We start from the raw sequence: 24,678 nt of genomic DNA, 5'->3' as shown, positions 1-24,678 counted from the left end.
GAATTTCACAATTTTGGTAGAGTTACTCTTGCTTATCATAACTATGTATTCAATTTGTTTCAATAATACCCAGGAGTAGAGAAGAAGATTTTCAAAGAAATAATGCATTTTCATTATATAATCAAAAGAGCCCCGCCCTAGCACCAGAACCCCTGACCCAGGGGCCATGAATTTCACAATTTTGGTAGAGTCACCCTTGCTTATCATAACTATGTATTCAATTTGTTTCAATAATACCCAGGAGTAGAGAAGAAGATTTTCAAAGAAATAATGCACTTTCACTATATCTTCTATATAGCCCGCCCTAACACCAGAACCCCTGACCCAGGGGCCATGAATTTCACAATTTTGGTAGAGTCACTCTTGCTTATCATAACTATGTATTCAATTTGTTTCAATAATACCCAGGAGTAGAGAAGAAGATTTTCAAAGAAATAATGCACTTTCACTATATGATCTATATAGCCCCGCCCTAGCACCAGAACCCCTCAACCCCGGGGCTATGAATTTCATAATTTTGGTAGAGTTACTCTTGCTTATCATAACTATGTATTCAATTTGTTTCAATAATACCCAGGAGTAGAGAAGAAGATTTTCAAAGAAATAATGCACTTTCACTATATCTTCTATATAGCCCCGCCCTAACACCAGAACCCCTCACCCTGGGGCCATGAATTTCACAATTTTGGTAGAGTCACCCTTGCTCATCATAACTATGTATTCAATTTGTTTCAATAATACCCAGGAGTAGAGAAGAAGATTTTCAAAGAAATAATGCACTTTCACTATATCTTCTATATAGCCCCGCCCTAACACCAGAACCCCTGACCCTGGGGTCATGAATTTCACAATTTTGGTAGAGTCACCCTTGCTTATCATAACTATGTATTCAATTTGTTTCAATAATACCCAGGAGTAGAGAAGAAGATTTTCAAAGAAATAATGCACTTTCACTATGAGATCTATATAGCCCCACCCTAGCACCAGAACCCCTGACCCTGGGGCCATGAATTTCACAATTTTGGTAGAGGGCTCAATGCTTATTACAATCATGCCAACAGTTTGACTGCTTGATGTCCAGGAGTAAAGAAGAAGATTTTTAAAGATTGCATTAATTTTGATGGTTTTGGCCCCACCCCTCAGGCCCCAGGGGGGCAGGGACCATGAAATTCACAATTTTTGTTCCCCTTCACCCATAGATGCTATATGCCAAAATTGGTTGAAATTGGTTCACTGGTTCCAGAGAAGAAGCTGAAAATGTTCAAAAGTTTACGACCGACAGACGACGACGGACGAAAAGAGATAGCAATAGGTCACCTGAGTGACTCAGGTGACCTAAAAACTGATAGGGAATTATGCATCTTGAATGCAGTGTATTTGCATATGAAGTTTTATTGAAATCTAACAGAAACTAAGGATTAACACTTTAATTTTTTTGCAGAGGGATGATAGACACTTTATAATCCACATGAACTTTCAGTGTCTTCAAGTACCTACATGTATAATATACAAAAAATTATAGGCCTCTTACTTTGAGAAACCCAGGCATGTGTTTATCTACATCTTCTATGTCTGCAAATATTAAAATAAAAAAGAATGGCTTAACTGCCTGTTATATACATGAACAATATATTTAGAAACTGACAATGTTTACAGTCCTGCATACTCTAAGCATGAGGCTAAGTACTGTATACAAAGCATAAATCTTTTACAATATTACTTTTTCTTACCATTTAATTCAGAGGCTAATGGGTCAGTCACATCAACGACAATTATCTTCCAATCTGTCTCACCTAAAAAATTTATAGGTACAATGATGAAATCAAATCCATATCTTAAATAAAACTAAAAAAAGATACAATGGTGAAGTCATATCCATATCTTAAGTAAAAAATCAAAACCAAATAGCTTTTTGTAGCAAACCCTGAAAACATTGATACTAACAATGTAATAAAGTGAGGAGTACAATAGATCAAATATATTGGATATTGGAAATTTATATACATGTATTGTATCTTGTTGTATCTACCATGGACGTACTACATGTACCTTCACTTGTTCTTTTCCATATCTTCATTTCAGAAATAAAGTAAATACCCCATTACTAAATACCAACTAGAAAACTGACCAGTCAGCAAGGCCCCCCAAGGGGTAGAAATATAAGGGTGCAGCTTATGGAATGAAAATTTTACTTGATTACAAAAATTTAAAATATATGAAGAAGAATATGCAACAGCAACTGTATTTATCAAATTTCAAGATAACTCCTAAATATCCAACAACCTGTAAATAGTACCCTTGTATTTACATAAGGCAGTAAAAAAAATCATATCTACAATAACTCAATTAAATGTATATTTAAACAAGAATAAAGCATGTGTTTTATAAAATGCCACTGTTCAGTGAATGCAAATATCACCCAGGCTTGACCTTGACTTTAAAACAAACATCAGTTGCAGACAAAGGTGTTACTTTAACTGAAAGTGTCAGATAAAGATAAGCTTCAAAAATTTTCTGCAGCAGGCAAGATAATTAATCCCAGGGGATTGTACTGCTCTCTCATCCTTTTCTTCTAAGTTTACAATAAGAACTTTTTCAGGAATGATAGAATGAGGTTATTATCAGACTACCTATTAAAATTAATAGTATTCTTGAATTTACATAAGGCAGCAAAAAAAAAAAACAAAAACAAAAACAAACAAACAAACAAAAAAAAGAAAAAAAAAGAAATTTTTTTTTATCTATATCTTTTTTATAGAATTCAATAAAATCATAACTCATTGTGTATTTTACCAAAATAAAGTATGAACATTATTTAAATCCACATTTTAAAGAATTGTAAACATCATTCAGAATTGACCTTAACTCCAAAACAAACTTCATTTGCTGACAGAGGTGTTAATTAATCTCAATGCGACAGATAAAGATAATGCTTTGCATTTTCTTCAAGAGGAAAGTTAATCAATCCCACAGGACTCATTGCAGCTTTCATAGTTTACAAAAGTAACATTCTAAGTAGTTATCTCTCTTAATCTCAATGTGACAGATAAAGATGATGCTTTGGATTTTCTTCAACAGGAAAGTTAATTAATCCCACTGGACTCAATGCAGCTTTCACAGTTTACAATAGTAACATTCTAAGTAGTTATCTCTCTTTGCCCATTCATTCTTATATAAAATTAAGGAATCTACCCCATCACCCCACCTCCACTGGATGACACAGAGAATCAAACTTAGCATCAAAATATGTCTTACTGCCTATTCAACCAACATACCAAATTTCACTTAATTGGTCAACTATAAAAACAAGATGTGTTTGTGAAACACTGATGCCCCAGTATGGAAGCTTATGGCAAAGGTTAAAGTTTCTCAAATGCAAGTCAAAATCCAGGCCAAAAGATAAAAAATGTTAAATTTGAAAGCTCTAGCTGCAACTGTTCAAAAGTTATGGCGAAGGTTAAAGTTTTTTAAAAGTAAGTGAAGCATCAAAGTCAAGGTCAAGGTTGTTGATATCCAAAGGAAGGTCTTGTCACAAGGATTACATATGTAAAGTATGAAAGCCCTAGCACCAACCATTCAAAAGTTATGGCCAAGGTTAAAGTTTTTCGAAAGTAGGTCAAACTCCTATGTCAAGGTCAAAGGGTCAAAGTGGTTGGTATCCAAACAAAGGTCTTGACACAAGGATTACATATGTGAAGTATGAAAGCCCTAGCACCAACCATTCAAAAATTATGGCCAAGGTTAAAGTTTTTCAAAAGTAGGTCAAACTCCTATGTCAAGGTCAAAAGGTCAAAGTGGGTGGTATCCAAAGGAAGGTAATGTCACAAGGATTACATATGTGAAGTATGAAAGCCCTAGCATCAACCATTCAAAAGTTATGGCCAAGGTTAAAGTTTTCAAACGTGGGTCAAACTCCTATGTCAAGGTCAAAAGGTCAAAGTGGTTGGCATCCAAACAAAGGTCTTGTCACAAGGATTACATATGTGAAGTATGAAGGCCCTAGCTCTAACCATTCAGAAGTTATGGTCAAGGTTAAAGTTTTTCAAAAGTAGTCAAACTCCTAGGTCAAAGTCAAAGGGTCAAAGAGGTTGATATCAAGAAGAAGGTCGTGTCACAAGGAATACACATGTGAAGTTTGAAACCCCAAGCACCAACTGTTCAAAAGTCTTGGCCAAGGTTAAAGTTTCTCAAAAGTAGGTCAAACTCCAAGGTCAAGGTCAAAAGGTCAAAGTTGTTGGTATCCAAAGAAAGGCCTTGTCACAAAGAATACACATGTGAAGTTTGAAACCCCAAGCACCAACTGTTCAGAAGTAATGGCCAAGGTTAAAGTCTCATAAAATTTTGCAAAAGTGGGTCAAACTCCAAGGTCAAGGTCAAAAGGTAAAATATGATGGTACCCAAAGAAAGGTCTTGTCACAAGGAATACACATGTGAAATATGAAAGTCATAGCTCCAACCAATCAAAAGTTATGGGCAAGGTTAAAGTTGACAACAGACAGACAGACAAACAGATAAACAGACAGACAGGACAAAAACAATATACCCCCGGGATCTTTCGATCCAGGGGCATAAAAAAGTTATTGGAAACAAGAGGCCCATGGGCCACATCGCTCACCTGAGCACATTGGCTAGGCAAAAGCACAAATCAGTTCAGTATTGAAAAGATTCCGGGGGGGGGGGGGGGGGGGGGGGCTTGAATTTTAAACCACCTGATGATGCTTCCATGTCAATATAACAAATGGCTTTATTGTACTTGAGAAGATTTAAAAAAAAATTTTCCCATATATTCCTTTGTAAAAATTTGATCCTCCATTGTGGGGGGGGGGGGGGGGGGGGCTTGAATTTTAAACTACCTGATGTGCTTCCATGTCAATATAACAAATGGCTTTATTGTACTTGAGAAGATTTTAAAAAAATATTCCCATATATTCCTTTGTAAAAATTTGATCCTCCATTGTGGCTCCTCCCTATCCCAGGGGTCATCATTTGAACTTGAATCTACACTACCTGAGGATGCTTCCATATCAATATGACTAAACATAGCTTTCCTGTTCTTGAGAAGAAATATTTTGTCTTTATGTTCTTATGCAAAACTTTCGATCCCCCAATGGGCCCCATCCAACCCCTGGGGATCATCATTTGAACAAAATTGAATCTACACTACCTGAGGATGCTTCCATATCAAAATGACTAATCATGGTTTGCAGTTCTTCATCAGAAGATATTTTCCTATATATTTCTATTTAAGACTTTGATCCTCCATTGTGGCTCCATCCTACCCACGGGGGTCATGATTTGAACAAAATAGAATCTAACTACCTGAGGATGCTTCCCCATAAATATGATCAATCAGGGCTTTGCCGTTCCTGAGAAGAAGATTTTTAAAATTTTTCCTATACATTTCTATGTAAAACTTTGATAGTCCATTGTGGCCCCGCCCTACCCCCGGGGTCATGATTTGAATAAATTTGAATCTACACTACCTGTGGATGCTTCCATATAAATATGAACAATCTGGGCTTTGCTGTTCCTGAGAAGAAGATTTTTCCTATAAATTTCTATGTACAACTTTGATAGTCCATTGCAGCCCTGCCCTACCTCCGGTGGTCATGATTTGAACAAACTTGAATCTACACTACCTGAGGATGCTTCCATATAAATATGACTCATCATGGCTTTGCTGTTCTTGAGAAGAAGATTTTCAAAGATTTTTCCTATATATATATTTCTATATAAAACTTTGATCCTCCATTGTGGCCCCGCCCTACCCCCTGGGGTCATGATTTTAACAAACTTGAATCTACACTACCTGAAGATGCTTCCATATAAATATGACTCATCATGGCTTTGCTGTTCTTGAGAAGAAGATTATTAAAGATTTTTCCTATATATTTCTATGTAAAACTTTGATCCTCCATTGTGGCCCTGCCCTACCCCCTGGGGTCATGGTTTGAACAAACTTGAATCTACACTACCTGAAGATGCTTCCATATAAATATGACTCATCATGGCTTTGCTGTTCTTGAGAAGAAGATTATTAAACATTTTTCCTATATATTTCTATGTCAAACTTTAATCCTCCATTGTGGCCCCGCCCTACCCCCGGGGGTCATGGTTTGAACAAACTTGAATCTACACTACCTGAGGATGCTTCCATATAAATATGACTCATCATGGCTTTGCTATTCTTGAGAAGAAGATTTTTATAGATATTTTCCTATATATTTCTATGTCAAACTTTGATCCTCCATTGTGGCCCCGCCCTACCCCCGGGGGTCATGATTTGAACAAACTTGAATGTACACTACCTGAGGATGCTTCCACTTGAGTTTCATCTTTCCTGGCCCTATGGTTCTTGAGAAGAAGATTTTTAAATGTTGCCATTATTTTTTCACTAATTCCTAATTATCTCCCCTTGAAAGAGGGCATGGCCCTTCATTTGAACAAACTTGAATCCCCTTTACCCAAGGATACTTTGTGGCAAGTTTGGTTGAAATTGGCCCAGTGGTTCTTGAGAAGAAGTCGAAAATGTGAAAAGTTTACAGACAGACAGACGGACAGACAGACGGACGCCGGACAAAATGTGATCAGAAAAGCTCACTTGAGCTTTCAGCTCAAGTGAGCTAAAAACTGAAAATTTGTGAACGGAAGAATGACAGACAGACAGAGTAATTACTATAGGGCATCCACAAATCCTTGCTGGGCCCTAATTAAGATTTTATAAAATGTTTCTCCAATTTAAATTTTTTTATCCTTACAGTATTTGATTTGTAAATATAGTACTGTCCTTTTTAAACATAGGTAATCAAAGATTACGAAGCTCACCTCAACGAAGGTTATCTATAAGTAAGGCAAATCTCACATCATATTTTTTCTAGTTAGTGTTCATCCCAAGATCAATATCCATACAAGTTTGGTTTAAGAAGGACTTACAGTCACTTGGAAATAAACCTGCTCAAAAAAGCTTTAAACCTGTTTACTAATCAAGAAAATTTTGGTCAGTTCCAACATCCAAAGCAAGTCTTGAAGTTTTCATCCTTAGATGCATCATCCATGCAAGTTTAATCACAACATGCCATAATATTATATAGCTACTCCAAAAACATTACCCTGGTCACTCATCTGGAAAATGTAGGTCAGATTCAGAATCCGAAACAAGTCTGAAAGTGTCCATCCTAAGATACATCATCCATGCTAATTTGATTAAAATATGGCTAAAATTCACTCATCTGGAAAATCTTGGTCAGATTCAGCATCCGAAGCAAGTGTGGAAGTGTCCATTCCTAGATGCATCATCCATGCAAGTTTGGTTCAGGTAGGGCTTATAGTTACTTGGGAATGTATCTGCTCCAAAAACTTTAACCTGGTCACTCATCTGGAAAATCTAGGTCAGATCCAGCATCCAAGGCAAATGTGGAAGTATCCATCCCTAGATGCATCATCCATGCAAGTTTGGTCCAGGCCAAAATAAAAAATACCTTTGTTTCCCCTAATGCGTCCGACCCACTTTAATCCCGCCGACTGAAAAGTTTTTTTTAATAAGATTATTCAAATATTTTTTTTTATTGTTTATCAACTTTATTAAATACAATTTCATCAAAATCCATTTTTATCAGAACGGCGGCTCTTGTTCTACTCTGATTTGGCACCCACAATATATGGTCACAGAGAGTTAGTTTGTGTAATTAAACAATGGCGACGTCGACATATCTATCTATCTATATATATATATATCTTTAACTTATTAGAATCCTACACTTTTGAAACATTTTGTGAATTAAATATACCATGACTAAGCAGTGTTTAGATGGTATTTACAAATGTGTCTTCTAAAATTAACATACGTAGTAAGCATGGCAACTACCTCATGAGCAGATGAGGGGTCCACCTTGTGTATACATATCAACAATTTTCACTGCATTTCATTCGTTTTGATCTAATAATCAGTTCATGTATGATCCTATTTTTACTATACAGGATCACAGGAGTATAACATTAGATAATGACATTTTAATCCTTTTTAGATATGGTTTGGTTGAATTAGACATAGTATATACATGTTCATTCTTTCCAAATAGTGTTGAAATCTTTAAAATTGGCTTATGGTACGGCTTCCTCAGACGTCCAGTGTATTTTTCTTTAGCTAGGCCCTTGAAAATAGGTTGTATCTTTGCTTTAAAATCCCTTTAAAAATTGTTGAGCAGACAACATTTGAACATGTGCCTGGTGGAGGGCTCCAAATTTAGACTTTTACTCGGCACTTATGACCATTGATCATTAAGCATCAGTAAGGTATCCTTTTCGTGCCAACATCTATACTGCGACATGAACCTATGTTTTTACGGTGTCGTTCGACTGACCAGTGTCCACGTCCCACATTGGGACCTGAGACTTAGAATAAGCTCCCAAATTACGTCGTGACTCCAAAACGAAATACTAGAATCACTTTGCCACGTGAGGCCCTTGACATTCTGTCTGTGTAAGCACTTGAAGATGATAGTACATGTAGGTTTGGAAAATATACTCGGATGTCCAATGGTTGAGTATTTGCGAATCTTCTCTTTACACTGGCCTGAGACATTTCACAAATTCAAATGAATATTATTTGTGAATTAATTTACCATACATGTTGCTTTTAAATTTCATTTGTATGATATTCAGTTTAAAAATCGGTTTCTTTTGTTCTTTCTTATTTATAAAGATATTATTCAATTTTCCAGAATGCATTTTCAAAAATGCTGTCAGAAAAAAAAGCATTTTACCTACCTACCTACCCAACTTGAGATTTTAGGGTCGGGTTAGGGGAAACAAAGATATTTTTAATGATGGCCCCAGGTAGGGCTTAAAGTTACTTGGGAATAGACCTGCTCCAAAAACTTTAACCTGGTCACTCATCTGGAAAATCTAGGTCAGATCCAGCATCCGAAGCAAGTGTGGTAGTGTCCATCCCTAAATGCATCATCCATGCAAGTTTGGTCCAGGTAGGACTTATAGTTACTTGGGAATGGACCTGCTTCAAAAACCTTAACCTGGTCACTCATCTGGAAAATCTAGGTCAGATCCAGCATCCGAAGCAAGTGTGGTAGTGTCCATCCCCAGATGCATCATCCATGCAAGTTTGGTTCAGGTAGGGCTTATAGTTACTTGGGAATGGACCTGCTCCAAAAACTTTAACCTGGTCACTCATCTGGAAAATCTAGGTCAGATCCAGCATCCGAAGCAAGTGTGGTAGTGTCCATCCCCAGATGCATCATCCATGCAAGTTTGGTCCAGGTAGGGCTTATAGTTACTTGGGAATGGACTTGCTCCTAAAACTTTAACTGGGACGCCGACGCCAACGCCGGGGGTATAGCATAAGCTCATCTCGACTTCGTCGAGGTGAGCTAAAAAGTGTTAGAAAATCAAGACCGCTAAAGTTTGGTAATATTTAAAAATTTTTGACCTGGGTTCAATAATTTTGCTGTTACAAAATTTAAAGACATTATTTTTTTCATTGTAAATATCTACCGATTCACTGAACTTTATCAGATACTGACTGTGGTATATGTATCACATATGTCAACTATAACAGTATTGGACTAGTTTCAAGAAAAAAAAGGTTCTTTTTACAAAATTAAATGCTACATTAAAGCTTGAAATCACGATAAGTTTCTGTTAACTTAATATACTAAAATTAAAATGAATAAACACCAACCCTCATCAATCAGACACATTACACCCAGGACCTTCACCTGGATTACAGCTCCCCGTTTATGAACCTGGGAAAAATAATTAATCATAAATTCTTTTGATACATTTACCTTTTTTTAATGTTATTTTGCTGAAAGAAGAACATAATTTATGTTATATAAAAATAATGAACTGCAACTATATACTGTGGAATCAACATTGTTCGTGGGGGACCAATGTTTGTGGATTTCGTGGGTCACCCTTACCTACGAATTTACATCCCCAAGAACATTTATTTTGTAAGCATACTGATTCGTTGAATCTACAGTATAAACGAGTAACCCATGAAATTACATCCCCTCTAACAAGTAAAATTTTATTTTCCCATGAAAATTTCCCCCCACGAATTAAAAAGATTCCACAGTGAAAAGCATTCTAAAATTAAAGAGTATCAAAATGAAATTACAAATTAAAACAAGAGGCCCAAGGGCCTTAACGGTCACCTGAGTATAATACAACAATTTAGAAGTTAAATACACTGATAGATGAAGCATTGTTGCCCTAGCCCCCCCCCCCTCCTCAAGAACCCCAAAAACTGAGGCCATATATTTAAAAATTTTGGAAGAGGCATCCTTGTCTATCATAATCATGCACTTAGTTTGTTTAAATAATCTCCAGTAGCAGAGAAGTTTTTCAAAGAATCAATGCATTTTCACTATATAATCAATAGAGCCCCGCCCTAACACCAGAACCCCTGACCCTGGGGCCATGAAATTCACAATTTTTGAAAAGGCATCCTTATGCGTTTAAATAGTCTCCAGTAGCAGAGAAGAAGATTTTCAAAGAATCAATGCATTTTCACTATATAATCAATACAGCCCCACCCTAACACCAGAACCCCTGACCCTGGGGCCATGAAATTCACAATTTTTGAAAAGGCATCCTTATGCATCATAACCATGCACTTAGTTTGTTTAAATAATACCCAGGAGCAGAGAAGAAGATTTTCAAAAAATTAAAGCATTTTTACTATATAATCAATAGAGCCCCGCCCTAACACCAGAACCCCTGACCCAGGGGCCATGGCTTTCACAATTCTGGAAGAGGCCCACCTCCTCATCATAACTACGTACTTAGTTACTTTATTAAATACCCAGGAGCAAAGAAGAAGATTTTCGAAGAATTAATGCATTTTCACTATATAATTTATAGAGCCCTGCCCTAACACCAGAACCCCTGACCCTGGGGCCATGAATTTCACAATTTTGGAAGAGGTACTCTTGCTCATCATAACTATGTACTTAGTTCCTTTATTTAATACCCAGGAGCAGAGAAGAAGATTTTCAAAGAATTAATGCATTTTCACTATATAATCAATACAGCCCCACCCTAACACCAAAACCCCTGACCCTGGGGCCATGAATTTCAAAATTTTGGAAGAGGCACTCTTGCTCATCATAACTATGTACTTGGTAACTTTATTTAATACCCAGGAGCAGAGAAGAAGATTTTCAAAGAATTAATGCACTTTCACTATATGATCTATATAGCCCCACCCTGGGGCCAGAACCCCTGACCCTGGGGCAATAAATTTCACAATTTTGGAAGAGGCACTCTTGCTCATCATAACTATGTACTTAGTTCCTTTATTTAATACCCAGGAGCAGAGAAGAAGATTTTCAAAGAATTAATGCACTTTCACTATATGATCTATATAGCCCCACCCTAACACCAGAACCCCTGACCCTGGGGCCATGAATTTCACAATTTTGGAAGAGGCACTCTTGCTCATCATAACTATGTACTTAGTTCCTTTATTTAATACCCAGGAGCAGAGAAGAAGATTTTCAAAGAATTAATGCATTTTCACTATATAATCAATACAGCCCCGCCCTAACACCAGAACCCCTGACCCTGGGGCCATGAATTTCACAATTTTGGAAGAGGCACTCTTGCTCATCATAACTATGTACTTAGTTCCTTTATTTAATACCCAGGAGCAGAGAAGAAGATTTTCAAAGAATTAATGCATTTTCACTATATAATCAATACAGCCCCGCCCTAACACCAGAACCCCTGACCCTGGGGCCATGAATTTCACAATTTTGGAAGAGACAGTCTTGCTCATCATAACTATGTACTTAGTTCCTTTATTTAATACCCAGGAGCAGAGAAGAAGATTTTCAAAGAATTTATGCACTTTCACTATATGATCTATATAGCCCCACCCTGGGGCCAGAACCCCTAACCCTGGGGCCATGAATTTCACAATTTTGGTAGAGGGCTCAATGCTTATCACAATGATGCCAACAGTTTGACTGCTTCATGTCCGGGAGTAAAGAAGAAGATTTTTAAAGATTGCATTATTTTTGGTGGTTTTAGCCCCACCCCTCAGGCCCCGGGGGGGGGGGGGGGGGGGGCAGGGACCATGAAATTCACAATTTTTGTTCCCCTTCACCCATATATGCTATATACCAAATTTGGTTGAAATTGGTTGAGCGGTTCTAGAGAAGAAGTTAAAAATGTTCAAAAGTTAACGCACGACGACGGACAAAAACAGATAGCAATAGGTCACCTGAGTGACTCAGGTGACCTAAAAATACAAACAAAAATAAAATGTCTGAAAGGCTTCAATAACATGAAAAACAACCAAAAGTTTGGGCTTTTGTAATAATATAAAAATAAACAAGTTAAACAAAAGATCCATTATAGACTGGATACTTTAAGCCTAGGTCTGATTAAAACAGGGTTGAATTAACCAGACACATTTGACTGTAAACAAACATTTACTATGATGCTGAAATTCATCTACTTTTTTTTTTAAATATAAATCAACGGAAAAAACTTAAGGAGGATTATTATAATTTTATTAATTAATATCAAAAGCCTTGCTTTTAAGCTTACAAAACATTTTCAGTGAAAGGAACTTAGCTACATTCATTTGGAAATTCCTCTGCACATACCATAAATATACTTTTCCCCCACCCTTCTAAGACAAACACCAGTATCAGCATTTTGTAAATAAATAGTTTGTAGATCATGATAAAACATGCAGTATTCATTGTGTATATTTTCAAATCAAAACGATATGCCCTCTTTTCTTCTGCCATTCATCAACACACTGAAACATTCTGTTTGGGTAAGTTTTTAAAATCCACTCAAGACAATGCCTGGAGAGCTTATGAACTTCAATTGATACCATAACACCCCCCCCCCCCCAAGATATTAGGTACATGTACATTTAAAAAGCATTATGTCCTAAAACATATTCTGATAAAAACTATTCTGTGCAAGTCCCAATAATATTGATATTGAGAATGTATTCAACCTGCAGTTCTCTTTATAATCATTCAACTCATAAATTTATCCTCTAATGCTAAATGATACATTCCCAACATAAACTCTACAGCCCATACACTGTTCAGATAGTTACCTTTTGACCTATTTCACAGACATCCAGAGGGTCATTATCTCCTAGGGTTTTGGTTTCAGGGGTCTCATGCTTTGGATCCTCCCATGTCTAAAGATGCAGTATATACACAAAAGATTACAAATTTTGTAATATCATGTTTGTTTGTAAGGAATTAGTTTCTAATTTAAATCTATTTATTACTTTCAAATGAAAGTACAATTAACAACAACACACTATTTGGACATAGCAAAGACACGTAGCAGCTCTATTGTACAATGTACACATAACATATAAAATATGAAAATCTATATTAAATTATATACATGTATATTGTAATGTTGAATTGAATAAATAAAATTTAAACTTTAATCGTGCTCTATGTGTTGTCCTAAACTGGCATTTAAACAACTATTCACCTCAAATATATCCTTGCTAATGAGACCAGTTCTAAAGAACCACGTGACATTAACCAGGTATTTGAATGAAAACCTTGTAATTCCAAACAAGTAGTTCATTATAACACCAAGTAGAAAATGATTTCTGTCTAATTCATTCCTCAAACAAAAGAAATCATATAATTTGAATATTTTGTAGGTCTAGAATTAAGAAAGTTAAACATGTTCAGAAAATCACCTCATATCTTGCAAAATTGTATACTTACTCTAGTATTTACTACTCATGGAAAAAAACCCTTAAAAACCAAGAGGCCCATGGGCCACAATGCTCACATGAGTATCTATGGCCCTTCTGTTTTTCATCAGCAGATTCTTTCTTTCTCAGATTCTAATGTAAAACTTTTATCACATATTATGGCCCCACCCAACCCCAGGGGGTCATGATTTGAACAAACTTTAATCTACACTACCTGTGGATGCTTCCATATAAATATGACTAATCATGGCTTTGCCTTTCTTGAGTGAGAAGGAGATTTTTGAGACACCCCCCCCCCCCCCACTGTAGATTGCTATATTTTTGTGCCAACTTATTTTCGCAAGGTAGCTATCTGGTATTTATAAGCGAGATAAAATTTTCACAAGATGTGATTTTTGTATATATAATCCTTAACATTTACAAATATATATTATTTATTTATAGAATAAAATTTTCAAGAGCAGACAAACTCATGTAATTACGCGAAAATAAAGTTCTCATGAATAAAAAGTGCTTTACAATTAAATATTCCTTTGTATAACTTTGATAGCCAATTGTGGCCCCACCCTATTCCTGGGGGTCATGATTTGAACAGAATTGAATCTACACTACCTGCAGATGCTTCCATATAAATATGACTAATCATGGCTTTACTTTTTCTGGGAGGATACCTCCTATATATTTCTATGTAAAACTTTGATCCCCCATTTCTGCCCCACCCTATACCCAGGGGTTATAATTTAAACAAACTTCAATCTACACTGCCTGAAGAGATTCAATACAAATATGACTGATCATGGATTTGCTACTCTTAAAAAGATTTTAGAAGATATTTTCTAGAGACTTTTACAGATAACTTTGTTTCCATGTTGTGGCCCCACCCTACACCCAGGAATCGTGATTTGAACAATCTTGAATCTACACTGAGGATGCTTCAGTATAAATATAACTAATCTTGGCTTTGCTGTTCTTGAGAATATTTTTGTAAAGAATTTTCCTATATTTTCATATGTACAACTCTGATCCCCTGTTGTGGCCAACCCTACCCACAGGGGTCATAATTTGAACAATCTTGAATCTATACCAGCCGAGGATGCTTCTATATTAATATGACTAATAGAAATAATGGCTTTGTTGTTCTTGAGAAGATTTTTAAAGATATAACTTTGATCCCCTGTTGTGGCCCCACTCTATCCATGGGGATCATGATTTGAACAAATTTGAATCTACAGTATGTAAAGAAGCTTTCACATAAGATTCAACTCTTCTGGTTCAGTGGTTCTTGAGAAGATTTTTAAAAGATGCCACCAAATTTTCACAAATTATTAATTACCTCCCCTTGAAAGAGGTTGGAGCACTTCCTGTGAACAAACTTAAATCCCCTTCACACAAGGAAACTTTGTGGCAAGTTTGGTTGAAATTAGCCCAGTGGTTCTGGAGAAGAAGTAAAAAATGTGAAAAGTTTACAGACAACACATGACAGACGGACACCAGACACTTTTTGATCAGAAAAGCTCACTTGAACCTTTAGTTCAGGTGAGCTAAAAACAAATCGTCTGTGAAGTTTAGTCTTCACTTCAGTAAAGCATCCTGCTATACCTGTGGAAAAGCACCATAATTCCAAATGTAGCCGTGGTGTGGAAAAACATTCTTCACAAATCTCAAAGCTCCCTTTTTAACATCTTGCTTAATGGGGTTCAGTTTCTCCTCCTTGCATATCTAAAAACAATCAAAATCAATTAACTATATTGTTAATCCATCGATGAAAAATGGCTCATACACAATCAACAGATTGTGCATACTTGATTTAGGCCTGAGTATCGCAATACGATACGTATCACGATACAGACATGCAATACACAATGTATAATGACACAGGTGTCAATAATTGAACAAACTGATATCTTTACACATTTCTGTGTTGCAAACCTCCACAGTGGTAGAAAATATGAAATGAATATCTTAACATTGCTTACAAAATTTATCACGGTGAATCCACAGTCTCAAGATTTATCATTCAAAATTTACCTTGTTTTCCTCCATTTGGGAACATGTCAATACGTTAGGTTTTACATAGATTTTTCAAGTGAGACAATAAAAATTAACTCTTACCATATCACAATACATATCTAATAATATGATATGCGTATTTTGAGCTCATGTGATCAATGTATCGCTGTATCGTTACACCTCTATACTTGATATACATGTATCTACTTGAACAAGCTTGTCAGCTCATATAGGACTTTAACATAATGCAATTACTCAGAGGTAATTGAAGTAAATGAAGTACATGCATAATGGAGATCTTTCATTTATTTATGGAATTATTTAATATTAGGATCTCATCAAGGATTTTTATACCTCCATTTTACTATTTGTCCAGCGAGGAATTTCAACCACCATATTCAGGACAGTCTTCTCTGTGTTGGCAAAAAGAGGAATGTCATGGAATGGAGAAACAACATTTCCACTGGGGCCACCTGTAAAACATGACATAGAGATATTGCTTTGTGTACAACAGCTCATATGGTGCAGTAAACCTTTCAATACTGATATAATTAAGATTTTTAAAATGTATTTTGAAATCTAAAAAAAATTTATGTCTTGAAAATTTAAAGAACATGCATAGAAATATTTTCCAGCTTTTTGATGTCTTGAGTCAGATTTCAATTGCATTTTTTTTAGTACATGTAGTTTATATAGTAGTTATATATATATATATATATATATATATATATATATATATATATATATATATATATATATATATATCTATATATTTATATTTATATATATATATATATATATATATATATATATATATATATATATATATATATATATATATATATATATAATATACTACTATATATACTACATGTACTAAAGAGAAACTAAACATATCTGCCAGATTGGAGCTCCAACCTAAAGCCCCCCCCCCCCCCTTTTCCCCCCACAATTTAAGCCTTTAACAGTAAAATCTTCACCGAGACCATCATAATTAATTTCTTTGGTGTACATATTGAACTTAGACTGTGTCATTAGCAGAGAGGTCAATCTAATATAATAAAAAAAAGTTTATATATGTAATGTGGAAGACTGTGACATTTACAGACTAGAGGTCAATCTAATATAATAATATAAAAAAACTGTTAGACTTAATGTGGAAGACTGTGACATTTACAGACTAAAGTTCAAACTAATATACCAATATGAGTAGCTGTTAGATGTACTGTGGAAGAAACCAGGTTCTAGATCAGGTTTTGAACCCAGTCCCCTTATCAATCAAGAGAAGTGCTCTACTAATTTATTAAAGCGAACTGGCCATAATTCAGTCTATGCGAAAGTCTAAAATTTTTACAGGACATACGGTCTGGTAAAAATATATATTTTACCAGACCAAGAATTCACTTACCAGCCGACCTTTTTCTTTAAATTCATACATCATTATGATACAGAGATTGAAAAGAGGGGGGGGGGGGGGTATTCTCACTGTTAAATTGAACCTTAAATAGATCCAGAGTTGAGATTATTTAAAAAAAATTATTTAATTGAAATGAACAAACTTATTATCGTTTCCTTTTTAAAAGGTAGTACATATGACAAATGCATACAATTTTCTCTTTTTCTGGTTATTTGACACATACAAACGAAGTATACAATGTCAAAGATTTTTTTTCTAAAACTTAAAATGCACTTTAAAATATATTTATTTATTTCCTGAAGTAACTCATAATAGTTACTCTTGTTTAATAATGAAAATAATCTACCCAACCGAATCTACGTATGTGCTATCTATAGATCTATATTCCATGACAGAGGAAATTCGAATTAGAAATAACCGATCATGACAGGGTTGATATAGATTAAAATTAATCATGCATCACTGCTAAATGGATCGAATAAAGGATATGTGTGGAAAATAAAACCATATGAACATGTAAATTCAGATTTTTAGGCCTTATTTTTTCATCGGATATTTGGTCCTGTATCCTGAATTTTTTTACCGACCCGAACCAAATTTTACCGGTAAAAACCGACGGTCCGGTGACTTTCGCATAGACTGATAATTAGCAAACAAATCCTTCACAAACCTTCACAACACATATGTAACAGCTGTTCATTATAATTATGACCAGTTTTTGTTGCTGTTATAAGATAGAGTTTTGTAAAATGTGATGACCTACTGAACATAGTTGTAAATTTATTTATTTTGACTTGTCTGTACATCATTGAATTCAAATGTGGATGAAACCAATGTGGAAATACCTAAAACAATCAAGAAATGTTTGTGAAACACTGCTGCCCCTGTATGGCAGCTTATTGCCAATGTTAAATTCTTTCAAAGTCATATAACTCCAAGGTCAAGGTCATGAGGCCAACCAGATGTCTATGATGAGACTGTAGCTCTACTGGTTTGTATTTATAACAAAGGAAGAGAAGAATAGCACTTGCACTTGAAACTATGCAACAGCAACATATAGGATAATGATCCTTGGTTTAGTCTCTTTGTGGCAAGATTTATTGCAATCAGATTAAAACTGTTGGATGAGTAGCCTTTTGAAAGAATTTCACCAAAATTTCTATTTTTAGTAATCATAGCAACACCTTTTATCATAGTCAAATACTGATGCACTGATTTATGTATTTTAGAGTAGTCTACTTGTGTGCAACATTATATTGAAATCAGATCAAGACTGTAAGAGGAGTAGGATTTTGGAAGTATTTTACAGAAATTTGTATTTTAAGTAACCATGGCAACACTATAATTCCAAATTAAATATTGATACACAGAATTATTTATCTGAGTTTGAAATCTTGTGGCCTGTCCAAGTTATATTCAAATCAGATCTAAACTTTATGATAAGTAGTGTTTTGAAAGTATTTCACAAACATTTCTATTACAGTAACCATGTAGTCCGAATTTCCTCAATTCCTCTGTTTATTGTAAATACGTCTAAATACCCCATAAAATTATTTCCTGACTCAGTAAACCAAAGAATGGGTGTTGGTTTAATTTATATCACATAAAAAATATAATTACAGTAAATTTAAATTTTTAACATGAAAAAAAGTCAATGTTCACTCTATAATCTATAGGTATGCACTTTTGCAAAAGGGGATAGAAAGATAGTTAATGTATATAAAATTCAGTGATATTTATGCATGACTATTGATTAACTAGTACATTTTTTTTAATAAGGTAAAAAATGTTGGTACCCATAGAAATTTCTTGCCACAAGGAATACACATGTGGAATATGAAAGCCTTAGCACACATCCTTCAAAAGTTATGACCAAAGTTTAAGTTTTTGCAGGCAACAGACATAAAGACCAAAAATTGTATGCCTGAATCTCCAATTACGCCTGCATAAAAAAGTGTTTTCCTTTTCAAATTACAAGTTAAACACCCTTCAAATATTTACTGCCCTGTTCATAGACATTGAATTAGGGTAATTTTACATGGAGTGGTTCTGGATGTAATTTGTAAAACTGATCAAACAATAGCCTTGGTATGATCTTGGTAGAAAAATTGCCACAACTGAAGATACAGTCTATACGTAGGGCAGGTTTTAATGCAAATAAACATGACAGACACTGTATAAGACATCACAGAGATAACAAGTAAGTTTAAACCTTCAGTTACAATACATGATACATTATCATTACATCTGTAATCTATATATATTACATAATACAGATTGCAGGCAAATAAGATACAAAATATGCATTTGGAGTGGAAAAAATGTAAATGCACACCTTAAATCCTTATCAAGAATTCCAAATATAGGACTCTGTCATCAAATTGATTTTTGCATTTTAAAGAGAAAGTTGAGTTTTCTAATGAAGCACACATTGTACTTTCACAGCCATTTCGCAATAAAACTGGTATTTGCCAACTGAATTATGAATATCGAATTAAAATAATTGACCAAGGAAATGCTTATAATTTTGGTTTGAAATAATTTGATTTATGTGTTGATATTATATTTCAATTATTGCAATAAAAGACTAAATTCCAAATGTACATCATGTACATAGGGATTTAAAGTTAATTTTTTTTTTTTAATTTGTGAAAAATAAGTTATGTAATATAAACAATTATCACTGGCCTGCTTAAAATACTACCCCCCCCCCCCCCAAAAAAAAATAAATAAATAAAAAAAATATATTATTTGAGAGAAAAAATTCAAATGACTTCATAATTTCCTTAGCTAAACTATTAATGTTATAAATCTTTGAGGTCAGTTTTTAGTTGCAGGAAATAAAATTCAAGTATTTATTTAGCAAAGAAAATTCTGAACAATAGTCCCTTAATATTATGGAATTTTTTTTAATCCAAACCCCTGTGTCATGTTTGTGTATCTTTTAACTTGACCAAGGAATGTTACTCTGTTTTTAATGCAAATGGCAGGTGAACTTTCTGTCGGAGCATGTTCAGAAGCAGGTCTGTATTGAAATTTTGGTTTCATTTATGAGGATATCTTATTTTACTAAAAATGAAGTCTACATGGTTAACTTTATTAAGGTATTAGGGGTGTAATGGTCATGACCTTGAATATGACTAAATTCAGTTTAGTTATAATGGACAACACTTCAGGCAATATTTCCCCAAATTTCATGCAATTCTGTCCAAACATAATTTTTCTATACTTATTTTCATGCCTCTACCCTCTAACCACTGGTGCACCTTTAATAGACAAAAGGTACAGATGTAATTTTTACCTCTACTCTAGTTAGTCGCAAACAGTTGAATGTTTCATGCATTCAGCTGCAACACTAAGCAGTACAGATTGCATATATGCATTCTTTTTAGTTCAAATTCATCAGGTATGATATATGAAAACTTGTACACGAGAGAACTTGACTACTTTGAGTGACAATTTTGGCGATTTTTTTCATAAAACCATTTGTAATATTCTGTCAAAGAAAAATATGGTAGGAAAGATCAATAAAAGAACAATATCAATTTTGTGTAAGGTGTGTTTGTGATAATATAACAACAACAAAAATTTATTCCATCCACAATATTTATCAATATTCTGTATCATAGCGATGTACTCCTAAAAATTTAAGCCATTATTTTTTGTAAATGTCATGGGATATGTGATACTTAATGAAATAATAAGCATATATAAACAACAGGTTATTGTCATATTGAATACACTTCACTTTAGTCAGATTCATTTGTTCAGAAGATTGACCTCGTCACAGTGACCTTGACCCAGACAAAGATTTGCAAAATGACCTACGTTTTTGCAGCTTCCATGTGCATGAAGTTCTTTACATATCAAAACATTAATATACAATGTAGACTAAAATATATACTGACAGAAACACTAATCAAAAGGTAAAAAAAAAAAACTAATTTGTTCCCCACATGTATATAAAAAATATCAATAAAAAATATTTACCCCCCCCCCCCTTCTAAACAGTAAACTTATGTAAAAATAAATAAATAAATAACTTAATGTAAATAAAATAACAAAAATCACCCTAACCCAACCCAGAATAAATCATTTATTCCCATATCTAATATAATTTTTTTTTCTTAAATGTTGTAAACATATTTACATTATTTTTTACTGATATATTTTGAACATCTCAGATATTTTACGTACATGTATGGACACTGAACATCACTTATAAATTGCAGATTCTACAATGCACGCAATGCTACCTATTATGTACATTTTTCCCCCTCAAACGGTTTGCTGATATTGAGAGTATCGCAAGAAATTGCGATGCGAATGTAAAGTTTTGAAGAAAGGTATACTTCTTTCGTTCGTCGAAAATGGTGCTATTTTTAGAAGTTGGAAAAACCCATGAAGTGTGTATTCGAAGGTATCATCGTTTTTACTGCATATTTTGTCAGACAAATTATATTAACGTGTTTTCTACGTATTATCATATTTATTCTCTCCTCCGCTAAGTTATATTCCTTTTCTTTGGTGTATGTTTTATGTTAGCGTCCTAGGCCGTCCTGACAACACACCATTTTGGTTTACGAAGTACATGCTGATGTCAGACACCTCGGTAAATGCCGTCATTTTTACCGGAAATGGCGTATTACACCTCTAATACCTTAAATGTAACCTTTAATGAAAGTTCAAACTAAATAAATAATATATAATCAATTGTATGTTTCCAATTCAATTATCAATATAAAAAATCTTGAGTGCTTTAATCATGTTTATTACTGAACATGTCGAAATGTAAATTTCTTAATTTAATGAATATTAATGGCAAAATGAATTCATGTCATCGCCAGACAACTCATTCACTGTATCACTGCAGCAAGAATATCAAGTATCTAATTATAACAATAAAATAAATTCTTTTTGTGATAACAAAAAAAAAAAATCTTTTTGAGATATTTTTCTCTTTTCACTATGGAACCAACTCTTGCTCTTATCTCCCCCCCCCCCCCCTTTTACACGTGGGACAAAAAAACCCATCTTTCTAATAATAAAAAAAGATTACGAAATAGAGCATAATTTTCTTGGAAGAGTTAACTCTGGGAAAAAAGTCAAAGTAATAACTTCAGAAAGCAATTCCTAAGAAACAGCGAAAACATCTTACTAAAAAACACTCGATATTCCAAAGAATTTGGACATCCTCTTTCCACTGTACCGTACGACATTTTGACTTGAGTTGAAATGCTGAAGTGTCTTGCAAAAACCCTTTTACAACAAAATGTAGCTGGTGTTGCAAAATTTGCTGTCTGAAACTTCTTCTGCTTGACTTGACAGAGAAGACGTCCTATTCCTCTCAACTTGTCTACGCGTTGCATCGAAAGGAAGTTGACAGTCTTCTACAGATTGGTAAGTGCGCGCGCAAACGGCAAGCGGTAAATGTAGCACTGCCGACTCCCGATTCTCACGAATTTTTGTTCATTTTATATACTTTATACTGATTTACAGAATCGCTTCATACTTGCCATGCACATTTTATGCATTAAAATACATTCATGCAATCAGCATACATAAATTTATCAACTATGTTACGTATAATGTGATAAATCAAGAACTTTTGATTTCTGACCCCGATTGTTCCGGATTGCGTCTTTTCAATAATGAAAAAATAGAGTGATCGATCTTAAAAAAAAAAAAAAAAAGCATTCCCTTTTGATGGGGCACACCCGCCGTAAGCCCTATATTTATATTGATCAGGTAGAGTCAAGACGGAATGTTCCGTAGTAAAAATTTAGCATTAAAAAACAAAGGCCTAACATTTGATATGAAATAGGTCAGTCAAAATAATTTAAATACGACCTAATAATATTTGTTCATTATAACGACCATTGGATTTACGAAATCCTGACTTAAAATGAGGTTGTTGAAATCCCTGTAACATCAACATATCTGTCAGTAGCTTGTATCGGTTTAAAATTGATCGAATGCGCTTGAGTATCGAATAAGTATCGAATAAGTTGGGAGACATAAACACCATATGCAGGTGATAGCGGAATACAACTACATAAACAAGCATTCTGAGAGTATTGCATTAGCAATACTAGTCCCCTACCGGCAAGTGTAATCTGGTTCCCGTTAAGAATCGAAAATGCCATAAATCCGTCAAAAATCAATGAAGCAGAATGAAATGCAAACTTGACCTATAACTAATCAAGGTAAAGTGACTTACCAAAAATCAGCTAAATATCTGAAAGCATTTAGAAGAAAATTGCGGAAAACCCCTAAAAATTGAAAAGGCCGCAATTCCGTCAAAAATCAATGAAGCGGAACGAAATGCAGACTTGATCTGTAACTCATCAAGATACACTCACATACCAAAAATCAACTCAATATCTGCAAGCGTTTAGGAAAAAAGTGCGGAAAACCAAGTGGGACAGACTGACAGACAGACAGAGGGACAGACAGACAGACGGACAGACTCAGAGGAAACCTATAGTCCCCTCCGGTTTCACCGGTAGGGGACTAATAAGGACAGGCTTTAATATTCCCTTGCATCCAGGTCCTGTAAAAGGACCCCGCCCCAATTGAAAATTTACACTTTCTAATGTCAGTGGCGGATCTAGAGGGAGGGGGCCGGGATTTACAACCCCCTTTTGGATTTGCTAAGAGAGAGAGAGAGAGAGAGAGAGAGAGAGAGAGAGAGAGAGAGAGAGATTTGTTGTTTTATTTTTCCAGAAAAGGTTTCGTCTGGTTTTACCACATAGTATTGAGCAGATAAAAAAGTGAATAGTTATGATGAGCAAGGGTGCTTTTTTTTTTCAAACTTGTAGTCCCAGGGTCAGGGGTTCTTGTGTTTCGGGGAGGGGGGGGGGGGTTTGATAATATAGTAAAAATGTGTTAATTCTTTGAAAATCTTCAACTAAGTACATAGTTATGATGATGAGGGTACCTCTTCCAATTGGGTTCTGGTGTTGAACTGTGTTGAATCTGTAGAAAATGCATTATTTCTTTATTTCTTTGAAAATCTTCTCTGCTCCCGGGCATATCGGAGGCAAACAGAGTAAATGTTTTAATAAGCAAGGGTATTTTTTACCAGATTTTTGAACATATGGACCATTTGGTCAAGTGTTCTGGTCCTGTCCAGGGCTCTATTAATTTGTATTACATGTATACTGAGAGAAGTTATTCCCCTTTGCCATTCACCTATGATAATTAATCACTGTAAATAATATATTTAAAAGGTAAAGAGAATTATGCCAGGGACCCATAAACTAAGTACTATACTTAGTATATAGGTCCCTGATTACGCAAGAATTTTTATTGTATGACACAAAAAGTGCTTCATAGTTTTAATGATCCAGGTAGACTTGACGAATAATGGATAAATAAAAATGTGACAAAAATTACTTATTAAATGTTCTTCAAAGACCTAGAGAGGCCAATATTGGGTTAAAATTAGTACTAAAGTACTAATATTTTGTTATAGTCTGCATGCATGGTGATAGTAATAAATAATTCGGCACACCGC

The 24,678-nt window shown here is 34.7% G+C and overlaps 1 protein-coding gene across 1 annotated transcript in view; it reads right to left on the bottom strand.

Annotated features, from left to right (window-relative positions):
- Positions 1-22,564, bottom strand: part of LOC133206365 (uncharacterized) — a 33,333-nt gene extending 10,769 nt beyond the window's left edge. The window contains exons 1-7 of the mRNA XM_061342320.1: positions 22,318-22,564; positions 16,097-16,215; positions 15,332-15,451; positions 13,103-13,189; positions 9,695-9,758; positions 1,731-1,793; positions 1,532-1,572 (exon numbers count right to left, since the gene is read on the bottom strand). Of these exons, the coding sequence (XP_061198304.1) occupies positions 1,532-1,572; positions 1,731-1,793; positions 9,695-9,758; positions 13,103-13,189; positions 15,332-15,451; positions 16,097-16,215; positions 22,318-22,528 (705 nt within the window). The 5' untranslated portion in view covers positions 22,529-22,564. The remainder of the gene's footprint in view (positions 1-1,531; positions 1,573-1,730; positions 1,794-9,694; positions 9,759-13,102; positions 13,190-15,331; positions 15,452-16,096; positions 16,216-22,317) is intronic.
- Between the last annotated feature and the right edge of the window lie 2,114 nt (positions 22,565-24,678).

Source organism: Saccostrea echinata, unplaced genomic scaffold, assembly GCF_033153115.1.
Source record: "Saccostrea echinata isolate AGI-Se365-2 ecotype Australia unplaced genomic scaffold, CSIRO_AGI_Sech_v1 ptg000002l, whole genome shotgun sequence".
NCBI classification, from domain to species: Eukaryota; Metazoa; Mollusca; class Bivalvia; order Ostreida; family Ostreidae; genus Saccostrea; species Saccostrea echinata.
This window is presented reverse-complemented; position numbering and strand designations above follow the sequence as displayed.